General features: G+C 37.6%; 1 protein-coding gene across 3 annotated transcripts in view; it reads left to right on the top strand.

Annotated features, from left to right (window-relative positions):
* CUNH9orf85 (chromosome unknown C9orf85 homolog) overlaps positions 1-22,529 on the top strand; it is a 107,312-nt gene that overhangs the window by 49,914 nt on the left and 34,869 nt on the right. Inside the window, exons 3-4 of one of the 3 annotated variants that reach the window (XM_040449355.1) lie at positions 14,875-14,988; positions 15,743-16,036. The exons of 1 other annotated variant lie outside the window; for it this stretch is intronic. In XM_040449355.1, coding sequence (XP_040305289.1) covers positions 14,875-14,988; positions 15,743-15,890 — 262 coding nt within the window. In that variant the 3' untranslated portion in view covers positions 15,891-16,036. Of the gene's footprint in view, positions 1-8,711; positions 9,010-14,874; positions 14,989-15,742; positions 16,037-22,529 lie in introns of those variants that run through there. One more of the 3 variants, XM_040449357.1, reaches the window with a different exon arrangement.

Genomic DNA, 22,529 nt, shown 5'->3' with positions numbered 1-22,529 from the left:
GCCGACAGGGGCCGTAGAGATGTCCCTACTAATGGACTGCACTGGTTGCTCTCTGTCCCTACAAGTAACTATTATGGAAGCCCATTGCTGTAGAGTCCAGAGCGGATATTGAGGAAGGACTGTTTTGTGTAGTAAGGATCATCTGTCAGCTGGGTGAAGGAGTTAGGAAGTTTTACCTGTACCTCGACAATAGGAGAGAATAAAGCAAAAGAGACAACACACTAGGATTAATATTACAATAAAAATAAGAAGTGTGGGGTGCCTGGCTGGCTCAGTAGGTAGAGCATGTGACTTTAACTCTGGGTTGTGAATTCAAGCCCCACAATTGGTATAGAGATTACTTAAGAATAAAACCTTAAAGAAAAAAGTGTGATAAGAAGACCCTTTAAGATAGTCTATAGTCCCATTCCCAACCAAGAATTTAAAAAAAAAAAAAATTTTTTTTTCAACGTTTATTTATTTTTGGGACAGAGAGAGACAGAGCATGAACGGGGGAGGGGCAGAGAGAGGGAGACACAGAATCGGAAACAGGCTCCAGGCTCTGAGCCATCAGCCCAGAGCCTGACGCGGGGTTCGAACTCACGGACCGCGAGATCGTGACCTGGCTGAAGTCGGACGCTTAACCGACTGCGCCACCCAGGCGCCCCAGCCAACCAAGAATTTAACCAAACATTGATAGGGCTAGGAGTGAGACATTACCTTAATTTGTATGTGTATATCTGCTAAAACTTGGGATACATTAGCAGAGTCATCTGGGATATACACACACACACACACACACACACACACACACACACACACACAACATTTAATCTCAATATTAGCATAATAACTTCCCCTTTATCTTGCAGTCAGGATGTCAAGGGACATTAAGTTTCAACGTTTATTTATTTTTTTTTGGGACAGAGAGAGACAGAGTATGAACGGGGGAGGGGCAGAGAGAGAGGGAGACACAGAATCAGAAACAGGCTCCAGGCTCCGGGCCATCAGCCCAGAGCCCGACGCGGGGCTCGAACTCACGGACCGCGAGATCGTGACCTGGCTGAAGTGGGACGCTTAACCGACTGCGCCACCCAGGCGCCCCAAGGGACATTAAGTTTTGGAGGCCGCTTTTTGAATTTATGGGTGACTTGTGTGTTGAGTTGGGTTAAAGGTGGCTGCTATATGCTTGGCTAAAGCCTCTATTTCTCACTTTTATATCAATAGTGGTGGCTTCCGGCACAAGTATGGCTAAGGGATAAAACCATTAAGAAGCCTTCTTTGCCTGATGTCTAGTCTTAACAATATTCTAATTATGAGGATTCATTGGCAAGTGGGAGAGGACGTGTCCTGGGAGATAAGGGCATTCCCCAGTGCATTCTCCAATCCAGTTAACAGCAAGGTGAGGCTATCCATTATTTGTACAAGTTCATAGTTAATTAACCCCATGGAGTGGGGTGTGCTCTGACTTTTAAAGAGCAGTTTTGTTATCCTGGCCCCAAGGAACTGATCAAGGTGACAACTGACTTACACAGTTATTGGGGAGTCCATCCCATTGTCCAGCTGTGTAATCATATGTTTGTTGTATGAACAACATGGGGTCCCTTTTATTATCCCCTCAGAGTAACAAGCAGGAAGATTATCTGTATATGAGCTATTATGGCAGTCTCTTCGAAGTTTACCTCAAGTTGTCTAGCTTAGGCAAATAACAAACATTTAAAGAAATTGATCAAAACTAGAATCTGTGGGGCACCTGGGGACTTAGTACATTAAGTGTCCCAGTCTTGATCTCAGGGTCATTAAGTTCAAGGCCTACATTGGGCTCCACACTGGATGTGAAGCCTATTTTAAAAAAAGAAACAAACAACCAAATAAACAAAAACAACTAGAATCTATGGATATCATCAGGATGCATTTTTTTAAAGTTTATTTATTTGGGGGCGGGGAGCATGAGCAGGAGAGGTGCAGAGACAGAGAAAGAGAATTCCAAGAATTCTGTCCTGAAAGCACAGAGCCCAACGTGTGGATCCATCCCACGAACCATGAGATCGTGACGTGAGCTGAAACCAACAGTCGGATGCTTAACTGACTGAGCTACCCAAATGCCTCTAAGGATGCGTTATTGAAACTTGTAGGAGCCTCTTGAGGCCAGAGCCAAGCCAAGTGTTTGTCATCAGACTGCTGCAATACCTGTAGATTAGGGTATATTCCTTGAGGTCCCCAAATATCCTGAAGTTCCTACAACTGCCAGGAATTGACCTTCTTTATTCACCTGGTAAGGCTGCTGGGAACTCTGTAAGCAGGGTATCAAACCAACATTTCCAAGGTTCCATTGGCTCCATAACGTCAGCCTTAATTCCTTAAAGCTGTCTCATCATATCTGAGTCTATGCATGTCTCTCTCAAATATGACGTTCTGGTTAAAGCTTTGGTGGTAAAATAACCAATGTTTTCAGTGGTGTCCCATTACAAGAACAGATTCTCATTGAACTTATGCAAATAACTATAGGCTATGGAAGAAACAGAACTCAACTGAGTTTCTGAATTTCAGAGGGTTCAGGTAAAGAGAAAAGTTGAATGCTTCAATTTGTTCACAAGGGAATACTTTATCATATTTCTGTAAACCATGGATATTTTAAGAGAAAGTTTCCTTAAATCTAGGAGAGCAAACATTAGAGAACAAGCAATATTTCAAACAAAAGTCATAAAAACGATAATCATCTTCCTTAGTTCATTCAGCCCCATGTTATTTTTGTTCTGTTTGAATGCAGCTTTCCTATTAGTTCTGGAAATTCTTACACAGTTTAGTTTTATCCTAAAGATATCAAATACCTGTATTTGTCATATTCCTTTTCATAAGTCTCTTTGAAGATGAAACACATTTTGCAAGAGCATCAGAACAATAACTATAAATAACCAAAAAAGCTCAGAAATGGATGTGGTTAAAGATCTGATATGAGGGGCGCCTGGGTGGCTCAGTCATTTGGGCATCCTACTCTTGATTTGAGTGCAGGTCATGATCTCAGAGTTTGTGGGATCGAGCCCCGGGTTGGGCTCTGAGCTGACAGCATGGAGCCTGCTTGCGATTCTCTCTCTTCCTCTCTCTGTCTCTCTGCCCCTCCTCTTGCTGGTACCCTCTCTCTCTCTCAAAATAAATGAAAAAATAAAATTCACTCATAAAAAAAATGAAGATCTGATGTGAGAGTTCATTGTAATGTAGCTGACTAGGAAATCCAGTTACTTCTGTGACACATAACACTTCAAAAATCAGAATATCAAGCAAAGACCTTGTGCTAAACATATTAAAACTTAAGGAATTTTATATATTTTCTAGAATAGTTTTAGCATTTACCCATATAACATAACCTAAGAAAGTTTATCATTATAAGCTTGACAGTGCTTTCCAAGCAACATACCAAATAAATAAGTCTAATTAGTCAAAAAGACTTCATTTACCATTTAAATCTCAGGAAGTTTGTTAACGTTAGAAAGCTTTTATTTATTTATTTTTAATTTTTAATTAATTTATTTTTTCAATTTACATCCAGCTTAGTTAGCATATAGTGCAACAGTAATTTCAGGGGTAGATTCCTTAATGCCCCTTACCCATTTAGCCCATCCCCCATCCCACATCCCCTCCAGTAACCCTCTGTTTGTTCTCCATAATTTTTTTTTTCAACGTTTATTTATTTTTGGGACAGAGAGAGACAGAGCATGAACGGGGGAGGGGCAGAGAGAGAGGGAGACACAGAATCGGAAACAGGCTCCAGGCTCTGAGCCATCAGCCCAGAGCCCGACCTGGGGCTCGAACTCACGGACCGCGAGATCGTGACCTGGCTGAAGTCGGACGCTTAACCGACTGCGCCACCCAGGCGCCCCTGTTCTCCATATTTAAGAATCTCTTATGTTTTGTACCCCTCCCTGTTTTTATATTATTTTGCCTCTCTTCCCTTATGTTCATCTATTTTCTCTTAAAGTCCTCATATTAGTGAAGTCATTATGGTATTTGTCTTTCTCTGATTGACTAATTTTGCGTAGCATAAATACCCTCTAGTTTCATCCATGTAGTTGCACATGGCAAGATTTCATTCTGTTTGATTGCTGAGTAATACTCCATTGTATAGATATACCACACCTTCTTTATCCATTTATCCACTGATGGACATTTGGGCTCTTTCCATACTTTGGCTATTGTTGATGGTGTTGCTATAAATGTGGGGGTGCCTGTGCCCCTTCGAAACAGCATACCTGTATCCCTTGGATAAATACCTAATAGTGCAATTGCTGTAACCTCACAAAGTTTTAAAGCACGTGCCTAAATAGGATTACAGGTCATTATAAAACTTAATATTTAATGATATATTTACCAAAGCTGGCAATAGGAGATTCTACAGAAGGTCACACAATTGTTAGCAAAACTTAGCTCCCTTATTATTTAGAAGTTTCAATTCTCTTAAGTAATCAAAGACCTGAAAAAGACAAAACATAGCTTTGTTTTTCTGGACAGATAAAGAAAAAGAAACTGTTTACAATTTCTTATCAAGAGCAGACCAACAATCTGAAAATTTTTTGTCTTTTTAACAGAGAGAGAAGCAGAATTTCAGTCTTACAGCAGTGTACTTTTAAAATCCATTCACTTCAACCTTAGTCCTGACCACGCAATGAAGTTTTTTCCAAAGATATCTCTTCACAAACCTTCTACAACTTTCCTTTTCATTCAAATTTTATCATAAGCCATTTCTCTCCAAATAACCAGCCTCATTTTAGGACAAAATTACTTTCATTTTCCCTCAGCAAAATGTATTTCCATTCCTTCTATCTTTCCCATGTATCTCCTACAGAATTACTTTCCTTATTCCATTATCCTTAATTATATTTAACAGAATTTTAACTGTTAGAAACCTTAGTTTCCAATGAAATGAAATAGTAACTGATTGTGAACTGTTACACCAGCATTCTTTAGATAGGCAAATTTATAAATACATTTCATAATTTCTAAAAACATATTTTTCCATAGTACAGTCTTTCAGTACAGCATGAAGCATGTTTCCCGACAGGCCCAAGTGTCTTCAGTTTCTCTGCAACAAGAAGGCAAAGCAGATAAACCTGTGTTTGGTAAACAAAGCTTTAGCAGTCCATATCTTTTGGAAAAGATTTAGATATCCAGTCGATTCAATCCTATTTATCATCTCACTTAGCAAACCTTCAAAGTTTTAGGTTACCAAATATTTTGAAAGCAATAAACCTTTTTTATGTATTTAACCTACCTGTTTTTATTATTTTAAAGTTTATTTATTTTGAGAGAGAGGGAGAGAGAGCGAGCAGGCGCTCGGGGCAGAGAGTAGCAGAGAGAGAATCCCAAGCAGGCTCTGCGATAGTGTGGAGTCTGACATGGGGCTCGAACTCACGAACCGTGAGATCATGACCTGAGCCCAAATCAAGAGTTGGAAGCTTAGCTGACAGAGTCACCCCAGGCGCCCCTCGAAAATTTTGAGACAGCCAGATTTTAAGTCCTCTTTTTGCTGACAGATTGCAACAGTGATAACAGGAGCTTATTTGACCTTCGGTAAACCTTGATAGAATTAAAGTATTATATTTAAAGCTGATAACTTTAAAGATATGTCTGTCTTAATTAAAGTAACAAATTTAGTCTAAATAGTGAACATGTTGCACCTGGGCCCACTGAAAAGTCAGTCTATTTGTTCCCCACGGCCCCTCTTTACCTAGGGAGCCTGTGTAAAGTGGGTGGTTTCAGCCCAGGGAGGGGTCCCTGGACCTCTTCATGTTGACTGGGAAGGCGCTCCTGTTTGAATTTCATGCGGAGGTGGCCCAGCAGGTTGGAGTGCCTTTCACTCCTTGATACCGAGGGCAGGAGAAGTGGGAGCCAGTGGCACCAGGGACAGTGAAAATGGTGTAGGAGCCCCTTGTATAAGCTGGTGGTGCAGAAACAGGTGGAGGGGGAGGTGGAGGCAGAAGAGATGAGGTGCCGCCAGCAAGGCTGGAGGTGTGTAAAAGCCCAGATGGCACGGAAAGAGGACTCCTGGTCCTGAAGCTCATCAGCTCAGACAGGTGAACAGATGCGTTTTTTCTTTCACAACAAAACGTGAAAATAGGCAGTCCCTGAAGGGCTGGAGAAGACAGGGAACCTCCCTGAAACAAAAGGAATGTCAGCAGCTGCTTGGGAATATTCCTTTAAAGCTCCTGTCTGGAGGTAGACTAACCAGACAGTTGGCTCCAGTTATCGCTGCCATTAACCAGGGAGATGAACGAGGGAAAAAAAAAAACAACACCTCACATACAACAAGAGTCAGGCAACATTTATCTGGTCCTCTCAAAGTATATTCCAGATCTGACACATGGAAGAGGAAGCAAACAAAGAGGAGGCGAGTAACTCAGGAAAAACAGAGGGAGGCATGTACAGGATCTTGGCAGCAACCTGTTTACAGGAAAGAAGTGGGAGCTCATAGGGAACAGGACAGAACACAGGTGATGTGGCAGATTAACAGAAGTAGAAGGGCCTGAGGCAGGTGAGCTGATGGTGGATTGAAGAGTAGAGGGTGAGAAGATGGGTGTTCTCATGCCCTCTAAAGGAATCAGGACAGACCAGATACAGGGCCATGAAGAGCTGACCATATGGGGTTTTGATCTATTTTTCCGGTCAGATTTCCCCATCCTCTAGTTTATATTGAGGCCAACTATGTTCAAAAGTAAGCAGACTTGGGAAGGAAGCATCCAAGGTGTCAGGGTCAAACTGGTTCCAGTTTCTCAAGATGTATCCCAAGGGAGTGTTGGATGGGATCGAGGATGGGAAAGATAGTGACAGCCTCCTGGGCTAGAGGCATCCCTGCTGATCCCCAAGACCATTGCTTTGGATAGTCTGGGCCCTGGGGACATTTCCCTGGAACCATTGTCCCTGGTGTAGGTGGGCATCTCCAGCCTGCTGACCTCTTTGACCTAGCATGCCTTCCAAAGAAGGAACCCCTGCCTATGCTTCCTTTCAATCAACATGGGTTTCCTTGGAAGACAGGAGAAGTCTTCCCAATACTGAGGTTGCATTTAGTCTGGAAATCAGCAGTTCTTGCTTCCTTTTTAGGCCTTTTCCCAGGTAGATTAGAAATCCTGTTGTCCAAATTGACTAATGTGTTAGGAGACAGCTCAAGGGAGAGTCCTCTGGGACTGAGGAAAGTTGATTCCATATTTAATTCCTACAAAAATGAGGAGAGTACATTAACTGAGTAGGAGTCCATTACCAAAATCCCCCTTTGCTTCTGAATGACAGAATATTCTCATCAGGAATATTGCCTGGGATTATTGCCCAGAATATTGTTCTGGGATTCAGAGTGGCAGCCAGCGTCCTCTTCTTGACCACTCTGACACCTTTGTACTTCTTGAGAAGGGATGTCGACCTTCCTTTGCTTCTTTATTGCATTCTAGACTGCAATAGGTGCTGGTGAATGGACTGCATCGCCACAGAGATTGGGGCTGCCTCTTTCCGTTTTGGAGGAGTCGATGTATTTGGCGACCAATAATAATCCCTTTTCTAAGACTCTAGGTCTAATATAAATGGATGAGGTGAAGGTCCTGGCTTTTGTTAAGAAGAGGCAGTTATTTTATATCATAATGAGTGTCCTATATCTAAGCTAGACGCCCTTGAGAGTAGGACAAAGAACACCGAACAGCCCATGGGTAAGGACAAATCTGAGACATGAAAAAAACGAAAGTATGGAACTTCTATCTAATCTGGGCAACTTTCTCATGAGCTTTGTCCATGACCCAGTCCCAAGGGAGTGGTCCGCTGTTGTGTGAGTGCCCCAACTAGGTCATGGTTTTGACTGGTCCCTTTTGGAAAGCACATGGTCAGATGTATCTTGGATTTTATGCTCACTGAGGGATCATGCTTGGTTATTTAGGAAGAAACCTTATACAGGAGTCTTAAGATCGGCAGCCATCCTAATGACATGTACAGCCATCCTGTGCCCGAGAAGAATACAGGTATTGAAAGAATAGGTAAGAGGTGTCTGGGTGGCTCAGTTGGTTAAGCATCCAGCTTCAGCTCAGGTTGTGGTCTTGTGGTTTGTGAGTTCGAGTCCCGTGTTGGTCTCTGAGCCTGGAGCCTGCTTTGGATTCTGTGTCTCCCTCTCTCTCTGCCCCTCCCCTGCTCATGCTCTGTCTCTTTCTCTTTCTCTCTCAAAAATAAATAAACATTAAAAAAAAAAAAAAGAATAGGTAAAATAGAGAGGGCCTGATTTCTGAACCCAGTGCCATTACAGTCAGTTACTTATTTTGAGAGAGAGAGTGAGAGCAAGCTCAAGCAGGGGAAAGGCAGAGAGAAAGGGAGAGAGAGAATCCCAAGCAGGTTCCACACTCAGTGTGGAGCCCGATGCAGGCTCCATCTCATGACTCTTGGATCATGACCTAACCAAAAATCAAGAGTGGGACACTCAACTGACTGAGCCACCCAGGTGCCCCTTATCAGGAATTTTTGATCATGATTTTGTTGTAGTTAACAAATCTTTGCCTGGCTTAGGCTCACAAATATTTTCTCCTGTGTTTTCTTTTAGAAGTTGTATGATTCTTGATTTTATATTTGGACTTATGAACCATTTCCTATTAATTTTATGAATATCCAGTTGTTATAGCATCATTTGTTGAAAGGACTATTTTTTCTCCATTGAATTCCCTTTGTACTGTGCTGAAAATCAATTGATTGCATATGTGTGGATCTATTTCTAGATTCTGTTTTGTCCCATTGATCCATGTGTCTATCCTTTCACCAATACCACACTAACTTGATTACTGCAGTGTTTCGGTAAGTCTTGAAATCCAATCATGAGTCTTCCCACCTGGTTTTCTTTTTCAAAATTATTTTGTCAGTTATAGTTTTTTTTTGCCGTTTTCTTATAACTCTTAGAATCAGTCTGCCAATTTCTACAGAAAGACATTGGTCATTGCTAGAACACAGAGTTTATTTTTGTTTACTGACCATATATACTATAAATTTAATAAACTCATGTTTTATTTGTTTACTTTTTAAAAAGATTTTATTTTTAAGTAATCTTTACACCCAATGTGGGACTCAAACTCAAAACCCAGAGATCAAGAGTCGCATTCTATACTGACTGAGCCAGCCAGGCGCTCCCTCACTTTTTATTTCTAATACTTCTTTAGTTAATTCTTTGGGATTTTCTATATAGACAATGATTTAAAAAAATAAAGACAGTTTTATTTCTTGCTTTCCAATCTGTATGCTACTGTATTTCTTTTTTGCCTTTATTGCACTGCTTAGGACCCCCAGTATATTTTTGAAAAGGAATGATGAGGGCCTGTATTCTTTCCCTGTTCCTGATCTTATAAGGAAGATATTCATTCTTTCATCATTAAATATGATGTTAGCTGTAATTTCTTTGTAGATGCTTTTTATCAGTTTGAAGAAGTTTCCTTTATAGTTTGCTGAGAGTTTTTATCATGCATTGATGTTACTTTAATGCTTTTTCTGCGTCTATTGAGATCAATAAATGGGTTTTCTTCCTTAGAACATCAATTCAGTGAATTATATGAATTGATTTTAATATATTTTTTTACTGTTTATTTTTATTTTTGAGAGAGAGTGTGAGCGGGGCAGGAGCAGGGGCAGAGAGAGAGGGAGACAGAATCAGAAGCAGGCACCAGGCTCCATCTGTCAGCATAGTGCCAGATGCGGGGCTTGAACTCACTAACCGCAAGGTCATGACCTGGGCTGAAGTCGATACTTAACCGACTGAGCCACCCAGGCGCCCCTTCATTGATTTTAATATTGAATCAACCTTGCGTGCCCTTGGATAAAGCCTGCTTGGTCATGATGTATACCCTTTCCGAAATTTGATAAATTTCATTTGCTAACATTTTGTTATAGATTTTTACATCTATGTTCATTAGAAATACCAGTCTGTAATTTTGTCTTTGTGTTATCACAATATTAGGGCCTCATCACATGTGTTGAGAACTTTTCCTTCCTATTTTGTTTTCTGAAAGGACTTGTGTAATTAGTTTTTTTTTTTTAATTAGTGCTATTTCTTGTTTTGATAGTATGCCTTTTCAGAAATGTGTCTGTGTCAGTAGAGGTTGTTGGATTTATGTGCATCGAGTTGTTCGCCAAATTCTCTTACTGTTCTTTTAATATCTGTTAGATTTACCTAGTGCTGTCCCTTCTTTCATTCCTGATATTGGTAATTTGTCTCCTTTCTTTTATCATCGTCAGTCTGGCCATGTGTTTATGAATTATATTAATTTTTTAAAAGCATCTCCTTTTGGTTTTATCGATTTTCTCTATCTCTCTGTTTTCAATTTTATTGATTTTTTTTAAAAAGTAAACTCTACTTCCAGTGTGGGGCCTGAAGTCAGGACCCCAAGGTCAAGAGTTACATGGTCTGCTGACTGAGCCAGCCAGGCACCCCCCAATTTCATTGATTTTGGTTTGTATTGACATTGCTTCCTTCCATTTGTTTGCTTTGAGTTTACACTTTTTCCCAGGTGCCCCCCTCCCTGCTTTCTTAAAGTAGAAGTTCAGATAGTTCTTCTTGTTTAATATAAATATTTAATTATATAAATTTCTGAAGAATATTTTAGCTTTGTTCTATAAATTTCAATGCTGTGTTTTCATTGTCATTCAGTCAAAATATTTTCTAATTTCCCTCATGACTTCCTCTTTGACTGCATGTTATTTAGGAATGTTTTGTTTAATTTCTGGATATAAGGGTATTTTGCAGATGTTTTTCTGTGTACTGATTAATTTCATTATGGTAAAAGAACAAATTTCAGGTTAAAATTTTTTTTAATTTGTTTTAATTTTTTTTAATTTATGGCTGAGAATATGGTCTGTCTTGGAGCACGCTCCACGTGTATTTAAAGAGAATTTATTGCTCTTGTTGGGTGGAGTGTTCTATAAATGTTAATTTGGTTGATATAGGCTTCTATCAACCAGGTGTTCTATAACTTCATTGATTTTTTTGCATACTTGTTCCATCAATTACAGAAAAGTGTTGAAGTCCCTAATTATACTTGTGTATTTTTCTATTTCTCTTTTTATCAATAGTTTGCCTCATTTATTTTAACACCCTGTTGTTAGATGCCTAAACATTTAAGATTATTATGTGTGTGTGTGTTTTTATTAAATTTTGTTTTTAGTGTTTATTTTTTTTTTGAGAGACAGAGAACGAACAGGGGAGGGACAGAGAGAGAGGGAGACACAGAATCCGAAGCAGGCCCCATGCTCTGGGCTGTCAGCACAGATTGGGATCGAACTCACGAACTGTGAGATCCTGACCTGAGCCAACGTCAGTTGCTTAACCGACTGAGCCACTCAGGCACCCTGATTATTGGGTGTTTTTAAAAAATTGATCCCTTTATTGTCATGTAATAACCATTTTTATACCTGGCAATTTTCTTTGAAGTATATTTTGATATCAATATATTGACTACGGCTTTCTGTTTTGTTTTTTTTTAGATGTTTATTTATTTTGAGAGAGAGGGAAGAGAGAGAATGCAAGCAGGGGAGAGGCAGAGAGAGAGGAGCAAGAATCCCAAGCAGGCCCTGCTCTGTCGCACAGAGCCCGATGCAAAGCTCAGTTTCACAAACCTTGAGATCATGACGTGAGCCAAAATCAAGAGTCAGAGGCTTAACTGACTGAGCCACCCAGGTGCCCCTCCAGTTTTCTGTTGATTAGTAGTTGCATGTTTTTTTTCCTTGTCCTACTTTTAACTGTCTATATGTTTCTGTTTAAAGTGTATTTCTGCTGTCTTTTGTCTTTCATTCCAAGATTTTATTTCTAACACTTCCGTTTGACTTTTAAAAATACCTTTATGAAAATTTAACTCACACACCATCCACTTCACCCATTTGAAGTGTACAATTCAGTTGCTTTTAGTATATGATAGAGTTGTGCAATCATCACCACAACCAATTTTGAACATTTTCATCATCTCAGAAAAAAACCCCATGCCCATTGGTAGTCAATCTGCATTTTCCCCCCAAACACCCCTACTGTTGCTTTCTGGCTCGATCACTTTGCCTGTTTTGAACATTTCATATAAACAGAATCATATAACATGCAGTGTTTTGTGGCTGGCTTCCTAGCATAATTTTTTCAAGCATGTGGTAACATTTATCAGTACTTAATTGTTTTTTATTACTAAGTACTCCACTGTAGAGCTATGCATCTTATTTAGCCATTCATTACTTGATGGACATTTAGATTGTTTCCATGCTTTTGGCTATTAACAAATAATGTTGCTGTCAACATTCATGTACAAGTTTTTGTATGCATGTATATTTTCATTTCTTATGTATGTATGTATGTGTGTGTGTAGAGTATTGTTTGTTCTTGGCTCCTTTGTTGTAAATTAAAAAAAAATTTTTTTTAATGTTTATTTTTGAGAGAAAGAGACAGAGTGTGAATGGGGGAAGGGCAGAGAGAGAGAGAGAGGGAGACACTGAATCCGAAACAGGCTCCAGGCTCTGAGCCATCAGCACAGAGCCTGATGTGGGGCTCAAATCCATGAATCATGAGGTCATGACCTGAGCTGAAGTCTGACGCTTAACAAACTGAGCCACCCAGGTGCGCCTCCTTTGTTGTAAATTAATTGACCATATATATGTGCTTTTATTTCTGGGCTGTCAACTCTGTTCTACTGATTTATGCATTTGTTTTTATGTCCACACCATACTGTTTTGATTACTGTAGCTTTGTAATATAGTTTGAAGTCAAGAAGTGTGATGCTTTTAGCTTTGTTCTTTCTCAGGATTGCTTTGACTCTTTGAGGTCTTTTGTGGCTCCATTTACATTTTAGGATTATTTTATTTTTGTGAGAAATGTCTTTGGAACTTTGGTAGGCATTGCATTGAATGTGTAGGTTGCTTTGGGTAGTGTGGACATTTTAACAATATTATACAGATATGTACAGAACATTCCACCTAAAAACAACAGAATACACTTTTCTTCTCAAGTACATGTGGAACACTCTTCAGGATAGATCCTATGTTAGGCCACCAAACAAATCTTAAAATTTTAAGAAGAGTGAAATCATATCAAGTACCTTTTTCAACCGCAGCAGTATAAAAGTAGAAATAAATTACAAGAACAAAAGTGTACACCTCAGTAATTTGTGGAAAGTAAACAACTACTGAACAACCAATGGGTCAAAGAAGAAATAGAAAGAGAAAACAAAACAAAACACCTTGATCAAATGAAAATGGAAAGAGAACACACCATAACATATGAGATATAGCAGTAGTTATAAGAGGGACGTTCATAGCAATAAATGTTTACATCAAGAAATAAGAAAACTTAACCTAATTTTACATCTCAAGGAACTAGAAAAAGAAGAACAAATGAGCCAAACTTAGTAGAAGGAAGGAGATAACAAAGAACAGAGCAGAAAAAAAGTGAAATAGAAAGTAAAAAGACAATAGGAAAGATCAATAAAACTAAGAACTGTTTCTTTGAAAAGATAAACAAAATTGACAAATCTTGAGCTCAACTCACCCGCTAGAAAAGAGAAAGGACTCAAATAAAATCGGAAGTAAAACAGAAGTTACAATTGATACCACAGAAATACAAAAGATCCTAAGAGACTACATGAACAAATGTATGCCAACAAGTTGGAAAACCTATAAGAAATGGATAAATTCCTAGAAACATACAACCTTTCAAGACTGAATCTTAAAGAAATAGAAAATCTTAACAGACTGATTACTAGTAAGGAGATTGAATTAATAATCAAAAGTCTCTCCCAAAACAAAAGTCCAAGACCAGAGAGTTTTACTGGTGAATTCTGCCAACATTTAAAGAATTAACACCAATTCTTCTCAAACTATTCCAAAATATAGAAGAGAAGAGAACACTTCCAAACTCATTTTATGAGGCCAATATCACTCTGATAACAAAACCAGACAGGGATGTCAGAAGAAAAGAAAATTGCTGGCCTGTATCCCTGATGCACACAGATGCAAAAATTCTCAACAAAATATTAGCAGACCAAATTCAATGATACATGAAAAGGATCATACAACATGATCAAGTGGAACTTATTCTAGGGATGCAGGGGTAGTTTGACATCTGTGAATCAATGTGATATACTACATTAATAAAATGAAAGGTAAAAATATGTTCATCTCAGTAAATACAGAAAAAGCATTTGACAAAAATTCAACATCTGTTTATGATAAAAACTCTCAACAAACTGGGTAGAGGAGACATACCTCAATGTAATAAAGGTTGTATATGATAAACCCATAACTAACATTAGACTCAATAGAGAAAAGCTGGAAGCTTTTCCTCTAAGATCAGGAACAAGATGAAGATACCTTTTCTTGCCACTTTTATTCAACATAGTACTAGAAGTCATAGCCAGAGTAATTAGGCAAGAAAAAGAAATAAAAGGCATCCAAATAGGAAAGGAAGAAGTAAAACTGTCACTATTTGCAGATGACATTTTTAAAAATTTATTTAAGTATCTCTACACCCAATGTGGGCCTCAAACTTACAACCCTGAGATCAAGAGTCTCAGGCTCTTAGACTGAGCCATCCAGGTGCCCGTGCAGATGACATTTTTAAAAGCTTTAAGAAAGAAGATAAATCTAGGGTGCCTAGCTGGCTCAGTAGGTAGAGTATGTAATTTTGATCTCGAGGACATGAATTCAAGCCTCACTTTGAGCCTAGAGCTTACTTAAAAAATAACAAACTGTTATTTAGAAATGCTATATAATTAATCTAAATTGACATAAGATAAGTGAGATTGAAATATAGGAGTTTTGATTTTTAGGCTTTTCACTTATGCATTTAGCTACACCCCCTCATTTCAGCAGATAAATCTTAGGAAATTAGTAAAAAATAATACTTGATTTTTTTCCCACTTGTAGTGTTAAATGTTTACAAAAAGCAGTGAAAGATTCTTATCACATAATGTGTAGACCATGTGCCTGTGAACTTGAAGTTTGTGCAAAATGTGGAAAGAAAGAAGACATTGTTATTCCGTGAGTATTTTTTTTTCATGTCTGGGATTTACTCTTTTAGTAATTGATAAATGGATTTTCTTTCAAGGAAACATTCAGTAGCTCTAAGAGTCTTAAGGTGCAGTCTATCACACCAGTTTAGATTCTTTCCTTCTACCTAACAGGAAAAAAGTCTTAATTATTCATTAAAATTTTCTATCATTACAGTAAAAATAAAACTTTATATTTTTAGGAAATGGAAATATTTATCCATAAGGCTTACATTCATCACTCATCACAGAAGAATTCATTCATTATATAACTGCTTTTCTTTAGTGGACATCATATATTAATTTCTTTGAGGCTATTTTGTTGACAACAATATTATTTAAAAAAAAATTTTTTTTTCAACGTTTATTTATTTTTGGGACAGAGAGAGACAGAGCATGAACGGGGCAGGGGCAGAGAGAGAGGGAGACACAGAATCGGAAACAGGCTCCAGGCTCTGAGCCATCAGCCCAGAGCCCGACGCGGGGCTCGAACTCATGGACCGCGAGATCGTGACCTGGCTGAAGTCGGACGCTTAACCGACTGCGCCACCCAGGCGCCCCTTGACAACAATATTATAATTGGTTGGATCTTGACTGATAATAGTCTTCAAGGATTTTTTACTCTATACTTATTTTTTTAGGCTCCTCCTAATCAGGAAATGTAGTATAAAGTTCTTGTCACTCTATAGTTAAATAATGAAAGCCTGAGAAATAAATAGAAATTTTAATTTTTTTTTCAATTTTAGGTTTAATAAAGAACCAGAAAACACAGAAAATCCTGAAAGTAATCTACGTTCCAACCCTAGAAGTTGCAGAAGAAATGAAGAAGAAAGTGATGATGATTTAGATTTTGATATTGATTTAGATGACACAAAAGACAATCAAGGGGATTAATATATTCAAAGTCAGTTTGAAAACATGAAATTCCGAACAACTTTTGACTTTTGAGGGTTTTACACAAAAATACTGTGAAATCCTAATGAGAAAAATAGCAAAAACCTATATAGAAAACAGGCAAAATTCACACATGGACTATATAACTTATGTGCATGATACTTGGATAATTATGAAACTTTCATTTAGTGTTTTCTTACAGTACATTTTTTAAAAAAGTTTTTTAATGTTTATTTTTGAGACAGGGAGAGACAGAGCACAAATTGGGGAGGGCAAAGAGAGAGGGACACATAGAATCTGAAGCAGACTCCAGGCTCTGAGCTGTCAGAATAGAGCCCGACACGGGGCTCGAACTCACAAACTATGAGATCATGACCTGAGCTGAAATCAGACACTTCACCAACTGACTCAGCCACCCAGGCACCCCTCTTATAATACACTTTTAAGTAGCATATGCCAGAGTACCTGCCAAAGTGAATATTAGGTTATCATATTGCAGTTCAAGGGAATTATTTAGAAGAATGTGCTACCTAATATCAAACTAAACAAGATTCAGAATTGTTACTTGTGTAAGAACTATCTCATGGAAAAATCAGATGATATAACTATAGTGCAAGCTTCAAAAATTGGTCCTCAGCACCTTTTGATAGATTGATCCCAAGTAAATGACCCGCATAACAAAGTCCCTTTACTTAAAGTTTGCTTATAAAAGACTTGTTATTTATTTTTTGTAATAATGTTTAATAAGTGTATTTAAGCAGTTTTTCTTGAAAGTATTTTTACATACTGGATCACGTTTTTTAACCTTTCTTCTTTTGTGAAATATACGTACGGAAAAAATATATAAAATATGTATGTGTAATTTAATAAATAATTATAAGAAAAGTCATACATCTGTCATCCAGATGAAGAAACTACTTTTAAACAATATAAATTAGTTTTGTCTGATTTTTAGTCTTTTTTTATCTTTTTATTTTGAAAAATCTCAAACCCAAGGAAAACAGCAAATTAGTACAATGAAACCTTGTCTATTCTTCCCGTAGATTCACAATTGATCGGTTACATTTTCATTATATCTCATTAGGTATTAGATAAATATTTTATTTCCTGAACCATTTGAAAATAAGTGGCAGACATTGGATTTGAACTTTATATGAACAGACTTATACATGCATGTTATTTTGTATCTCTTTATAATGAAATAAAGAACATGGGTGTGAAATTGATCCATATTGTTGTAAGAGCTTTAATTTGTTCATTTTGCAATACTGTGTTTTATTCCATCGTCTTAACATACTACAATTTATTTATCCTCTCTAATGCTGAGGGACATTTGAGTTATTTTAAAATTTTCCTAGTACAAATAATACTGCTGTGACCATTGTTACATGTGTTTCTTGGTATAAATTTCCATTAGATGTATATTTAGTAGCGGTACAGGCCATCCAGCTATGTACATCTTCAGGATTACTGTATAATGCCAAGCTATCTTTCCAGAAGAATTGTTATCTGCTTTTCCCACAGCAATCTATTAGAGTTCCAGTGCTCTGTATCCTTTTTAACTAACACTTGATCTTTACATTTCTGTCAGTTTGATAAGTGTGTAATATGTCTTTGTCTTATTAATTTTATAATTTATATGTATATGTATGCATGTATATGTTACACACACACACACACGCACACACACACACACCCCCCACATCTTTTTGTCCATTCATCTATGGATGAACATTTAGGTTGCTTCCACATCTTGGCTATTGTCAATAATACTGCAATAAACATAGGGGAGCATATGTCTTTTCAAATTAGTGTTTTGGGTAAATACCCAGTAGTGGAATTACTGGATCATATGGTGTTTCTATTTTTTTAGTTTTTGAGGAAAGTTCATACGGTTGCATAGTGGTTGCACCAACTGATGTTCCCATGAACAGTACACAAGAGTTCCCTTTTCTCCACATCCTCACCTTGCTGTTTGCCTTTTTGAGGATAGTCCTTCTGACAGGGTATGAGATGATGTCTCATTGTGGCTTTGATTTGCATCAAAGTCATGGTGCATGGTTAGTGATGTCGAGCATCTTTTCATGCGTCTCTTGGCCATCTGTGTGTCTTCTTTGGAAAAATGTCTATTCAAACCCTCTTCCCATTTTTAATGGAATTTTTTTGTTTAAAAATATAAAATCTTATTAAAACGTTGAGGAAAATGGAGACATAAATGGAGGAAGAGGAAAAATAAGTGGAAAGAGATACCATATTCATGCTGGAGAAAGAGATACCGTATTCGTGGTGAGGAAGTCTCAGTATTCTAAGGTTACAATTTTGCAGAAAGTTTCCCATAATTTTGTGGGGCTTACCTTTTTGCATACAAAATTATTTTCTGGCTGAGGTAACTTTTGTGGTTAAAGAGCCAACTAAATTAATTATTAGACCTAGCATAAATTTTTTCTCATCTGAATAAGTTATAAATCCTCAGATTACCTTCTTAGGAGAGAAATTTAACAAAGAGCATCACCTAGTGACATATCCTAATATCTGCATTTCTGTCTTTAGTGGTAAGAAAGGTTTTGCCTTGTTTTTTTTAAGCAAACATAAATTTAATTGTTACATTTAGTTCATTTATATTGTTTAGGAAGTATTTTGTACAATCTAAAAATTTCTTTTCATTGGAACTCAGCATGGGTCTAAATCCTGCTGTATCATTTACTAAGCTGTATGTCATGGTACAAACTAGTTAATCTTTCTGTGCCTTGGTTTTCATGAGGTTGATAGAAGGATTAAATGCATTAGTATGTGAAATGCCTAGAACCTATAAGAACACTATGCAATTGATGCTATTATTGCTACTGTTTGATTATATGTATAAATAAATTGGTAATGGATTAGTAATTATTAATAATGGAGAAAGCAATTTAGTTGTTTGCCTACATTCTGCAAGTTGCATATATATAAATATAATGTAATATGTATAAAAATTCCATATGTATGTGTGTGTGTGTGTGTGTGTGTGTGTGTGTGTATACATATATATATATAGACAGAAAGAGAGAGAGAGAGAATGCAGAATGTATGTATATGGAATCCTGTTAGTTGCAAATCCATGTTACCTGGCTTCAGGGTCTGTTTTTTAACTACTGAGCTACTGTACCAGTCTTAATCACATTTCAAAAGCAGTTCCAAAGGTAAAAAGAGAAAACTGTATTAGATGGAGGACATGGCATGAACTTACTTGGTGACTAAAAAGGCTTAGAATAATGACAATATAATAATGGCATTCATTCGTTCAACAAATAATTGTTGAGCACCTATGTGTGCAGGGCCCTGTTCAAGATACGTGGGGTACAACAATGAACAAAACAAAGATCCTTATCATTTCAGAGATGACTTTTTATTGGGTAGAGACAGACAATTAGCAATAAACGTAGGAAGTAAATTATATTAGAAGGTGAAAAGTGCTGTGGGAAAAAATAAGGAATGCTTGAGTGATTGGGACTCTAAGAGCTTGGATAGCCTAGGGATGGGTGTACAAGTGGGTGGGAAGTGGGCTGTGATTGTTAAGTGAGGTGCCCAGAGTGACACATTGGGGAAGAATGTCCCAGGCAGAGGAGACAGCCACAATCTGGCAAGATTTTGCCAGATTTGTTCAAGGGACAGCAAGGAAGGAAAGAAAGGATTAAGTTGGAGAGTCATAAGCCATCAGGGAGGTAATGGATGGCCCGATCATGTGAAACCTGCTTTTGAGAGGTTTCTTTTTTATCTTTGGTTTTCAGCCATTTGACTATGAAATTTGGTTCGTGCCTTAAGGTTTTCTTAGTTCTTCAAATCTGTTGGTCACTGTCCTTAAATTTGGAAAAAAATCAATTTGTAGGTTTTCCTTTCTAAATTTTTCTTAATTATTTTTTTTAAGTAAGCTCTACACCCAATGTGGGGCTTGAACTCAAGACCCCAAGATTAAGAGTCACATACTCTACTGACTGAGCCAGCTGAGTGCCCCCAGTTTGTATGTTTTCTGTTAGCCTTTCTTGTCATTCATTAATTCTCTTCTAAATAAATAGGATTAAGGTGTTGAGTGTGTTTTTAAATCCAGCTAGTAAATTGTTAATTTCAAGATACTGGATTTTGTAGTTCTAAAATGTCCATTCAATTCTTTTTTTACTGATTGTAACTGTTGAAGTGTTCCATGTTACCTATCTTGCATGTCTTTTCCTCTTTTTTTCTTTGACATATTCATCACAGTTATTTAGAAACCTTTTTTACTTTCATTTCTTTTATCTTGATTATTGGACACTTTCTCCTGCTTTGCACATCTAGTAATTTTTATTGTATGCTAGAAATTGTGGATGGTATGTTATAGAGGCTTCCTCTAAAAAACAAATTACTGGTCACATCAACCTAGTCCTATCAGAACTTGGGTGTAGGCTTTACTGGGGTGGTCTGTTTCCGTTCGCACTTATTTCTAGAATTCCTTATTCCTATCTTCTTATTCCTCAAGTATGGCCTTTATTTTTGGAAATGTATTTCCTGCGATCTTAATGTGGGTAAGCTCAGACTCCAGCACTGTGTGACCTCTGTCATCTCTGCCTGGCTCTAAGCCTCTCAGCAGCTGTTCTCTGCTAGGACTCCTTCGCTTGTGCCCTGGCTGTGGCCAGCTTCAGAGACTAAGGAGTGACCAGAGAAGCAGAAGGAGAACCAAGAAAGGGTGTCCTCCTGGAAGGCGAGAGGCATGTGGATTAAGTGTGGAATGTATCCTGGTACCGTTCAAAACTAAACCCTCTCCATGATAAGCTCATCAAATGTTCATCATGGCTCTGTGTAGTGCTAACAATCACTGTCCACATTTTACAGATGTGAAATCGAGGCAAAGTAATTTGGCACACAACCAAAAAGCATCAGGCCTAGGTTTTGAACCTATACAATCATCTGATCCCAGAAACCCTTCTGGATATTAGGGTTAGTATGCATACGGATAGTTTGTGAGTTGCTGACTGGATAATTCCACTATTTTCCATACTATTACTATTCCAGGGCTGTGCTGACAGTCCTCTGCTATGCTTTCGTATTCCATTATTTCAGACAATCCTGAGCTTTTTTTCTAGAGAACCATTGGGTCCCAGGCATCACTGGAGAGTGCTCATTGCTGATGCCCTTGAGTTCAAATCACTTTTTTATACTACTCCTTTCTGTGACCTTTCCACATCTGAGTCATAATACCTGTAATCTTTCTAAGTAGGTGATGTCACTTTATTGTGAGACCTACTTGCGTTATGGAAAGAATATAGGTGTTTGCAAGCAATTCTGAATATATCCGGTAGGTTGTATTGGGATTATCTTGCATTAGAATTATCCAGTAGGTTGCAGTGATTATCTTTTAGTACAGTAATAATTATGAGGAGAAGAAAAAGAAAGTTTTTATATGTACTTGGTACATGTGTATGTATTTTATCATGTAAGATAAACAACAGTGTTCTGAGTTAGGTGTTCTCAGCTTCTCAGGTGGCAAAACTAAGTTCAGAGGTTAACTTGCCACAGTCAAAAAGATAATAAGTAATAAACTTAAGATTCAAACCAAGTCTATATGGCTCCAAAGCCTGTATTATTTCAACCACATTTATCCAAAATTACCCATACTCCATGTCCCTAAACTTTTTTTTTCCTTAAGTGAAGTTTGTAACATCACTAACTTGAACCCACCTCTGTCCCTTACTATCTCCCTCTTTCTAGTCTTTTCCTTCCCCTGTAACATTAGTTGTATACTGAATGATCACCCTGTTCAAAAGCTACATTATTTTTTAATACAAAGGTGTAGATATCTTCCATATAGCTGTGGCTTAGAATTTTGTCACTCACGCTGTTCAGATTTGTGTGGAATAGTGATGCTGGAAGACCATCTTTCATGGTTTTTATTGGCAACCCTTTTGGAGTCAGGGATGTGTATTGGGATTACATACTCCGCTCTCTACTAATGAGTCCTACACTTTTGTTAGTAATTATACAGATGGAAATGATTATGCTATCCCAAACCTCTTACATAAGACTTTTTAAGGAATTAAAGCACCAAGCTTTCAAGAGAGGTCACTACAGGGGCCCTGGGTGGCTTAGTTGGTTAAGCTTTGGCTCAGGTCATGATCTCACAGTTCGTGGGTTCGAGCCGAGCATCTGTGCTCACAGCTCAGAGCCTGGAGCCTGCTTCAGATTCTGTGTCTCCCTCTCTCTCTGCCCATTCCTGGCTCATGCTCTGTCTCTCTCTGTCTCAAAAATAAATAAACATTGAAAAAAAAAGATATCACTACATAATAATTATACATGAGGTTGTACCTTTTATGTCTATATAGTCTTAAAAGTTAAAAATTTTTATACTCTTAAAATTGGTTTCTTCCAAAGGCAAAATGTGCATTATCATAAAATGTATAGTTAGTACTTGTACTAATATGGAAGATTTTAAGATATATATTCAATGTAAAAATATAAATAGTACCTAGGTGTTCAGAGTTGATTAAGTGATACAATATTTCATCAAAATTTGGTTTAGAAGTTTCTGTAACCTCTAGAAATATTAATATGAAGTATATAAATTAAATTTTATTATTAAATATTTAAATTCTTAAATACTACTTAGATTTTTTCAGTATGTTTTTTGAAGAC

Source organism: Herpailurus yagouaroundi, unplaced genomic scaffold, assembly GCF_014898765.1.
Source record: "Herpailurus yagouaroundi ecotype Mexico unplaced genomic scaffold, PumYag 199, whole genome shotgun sequence".
Classification (NCBI taxonomy): Eukaryota; Metazoa; Chordata; class Mammalia; order Carnivora; family Felidae; genus Herpailurus; species Herpailurus yagouaroundi.
This window is presented reverse-complemented; position numbering and strand designations above follow the sequence as displayed.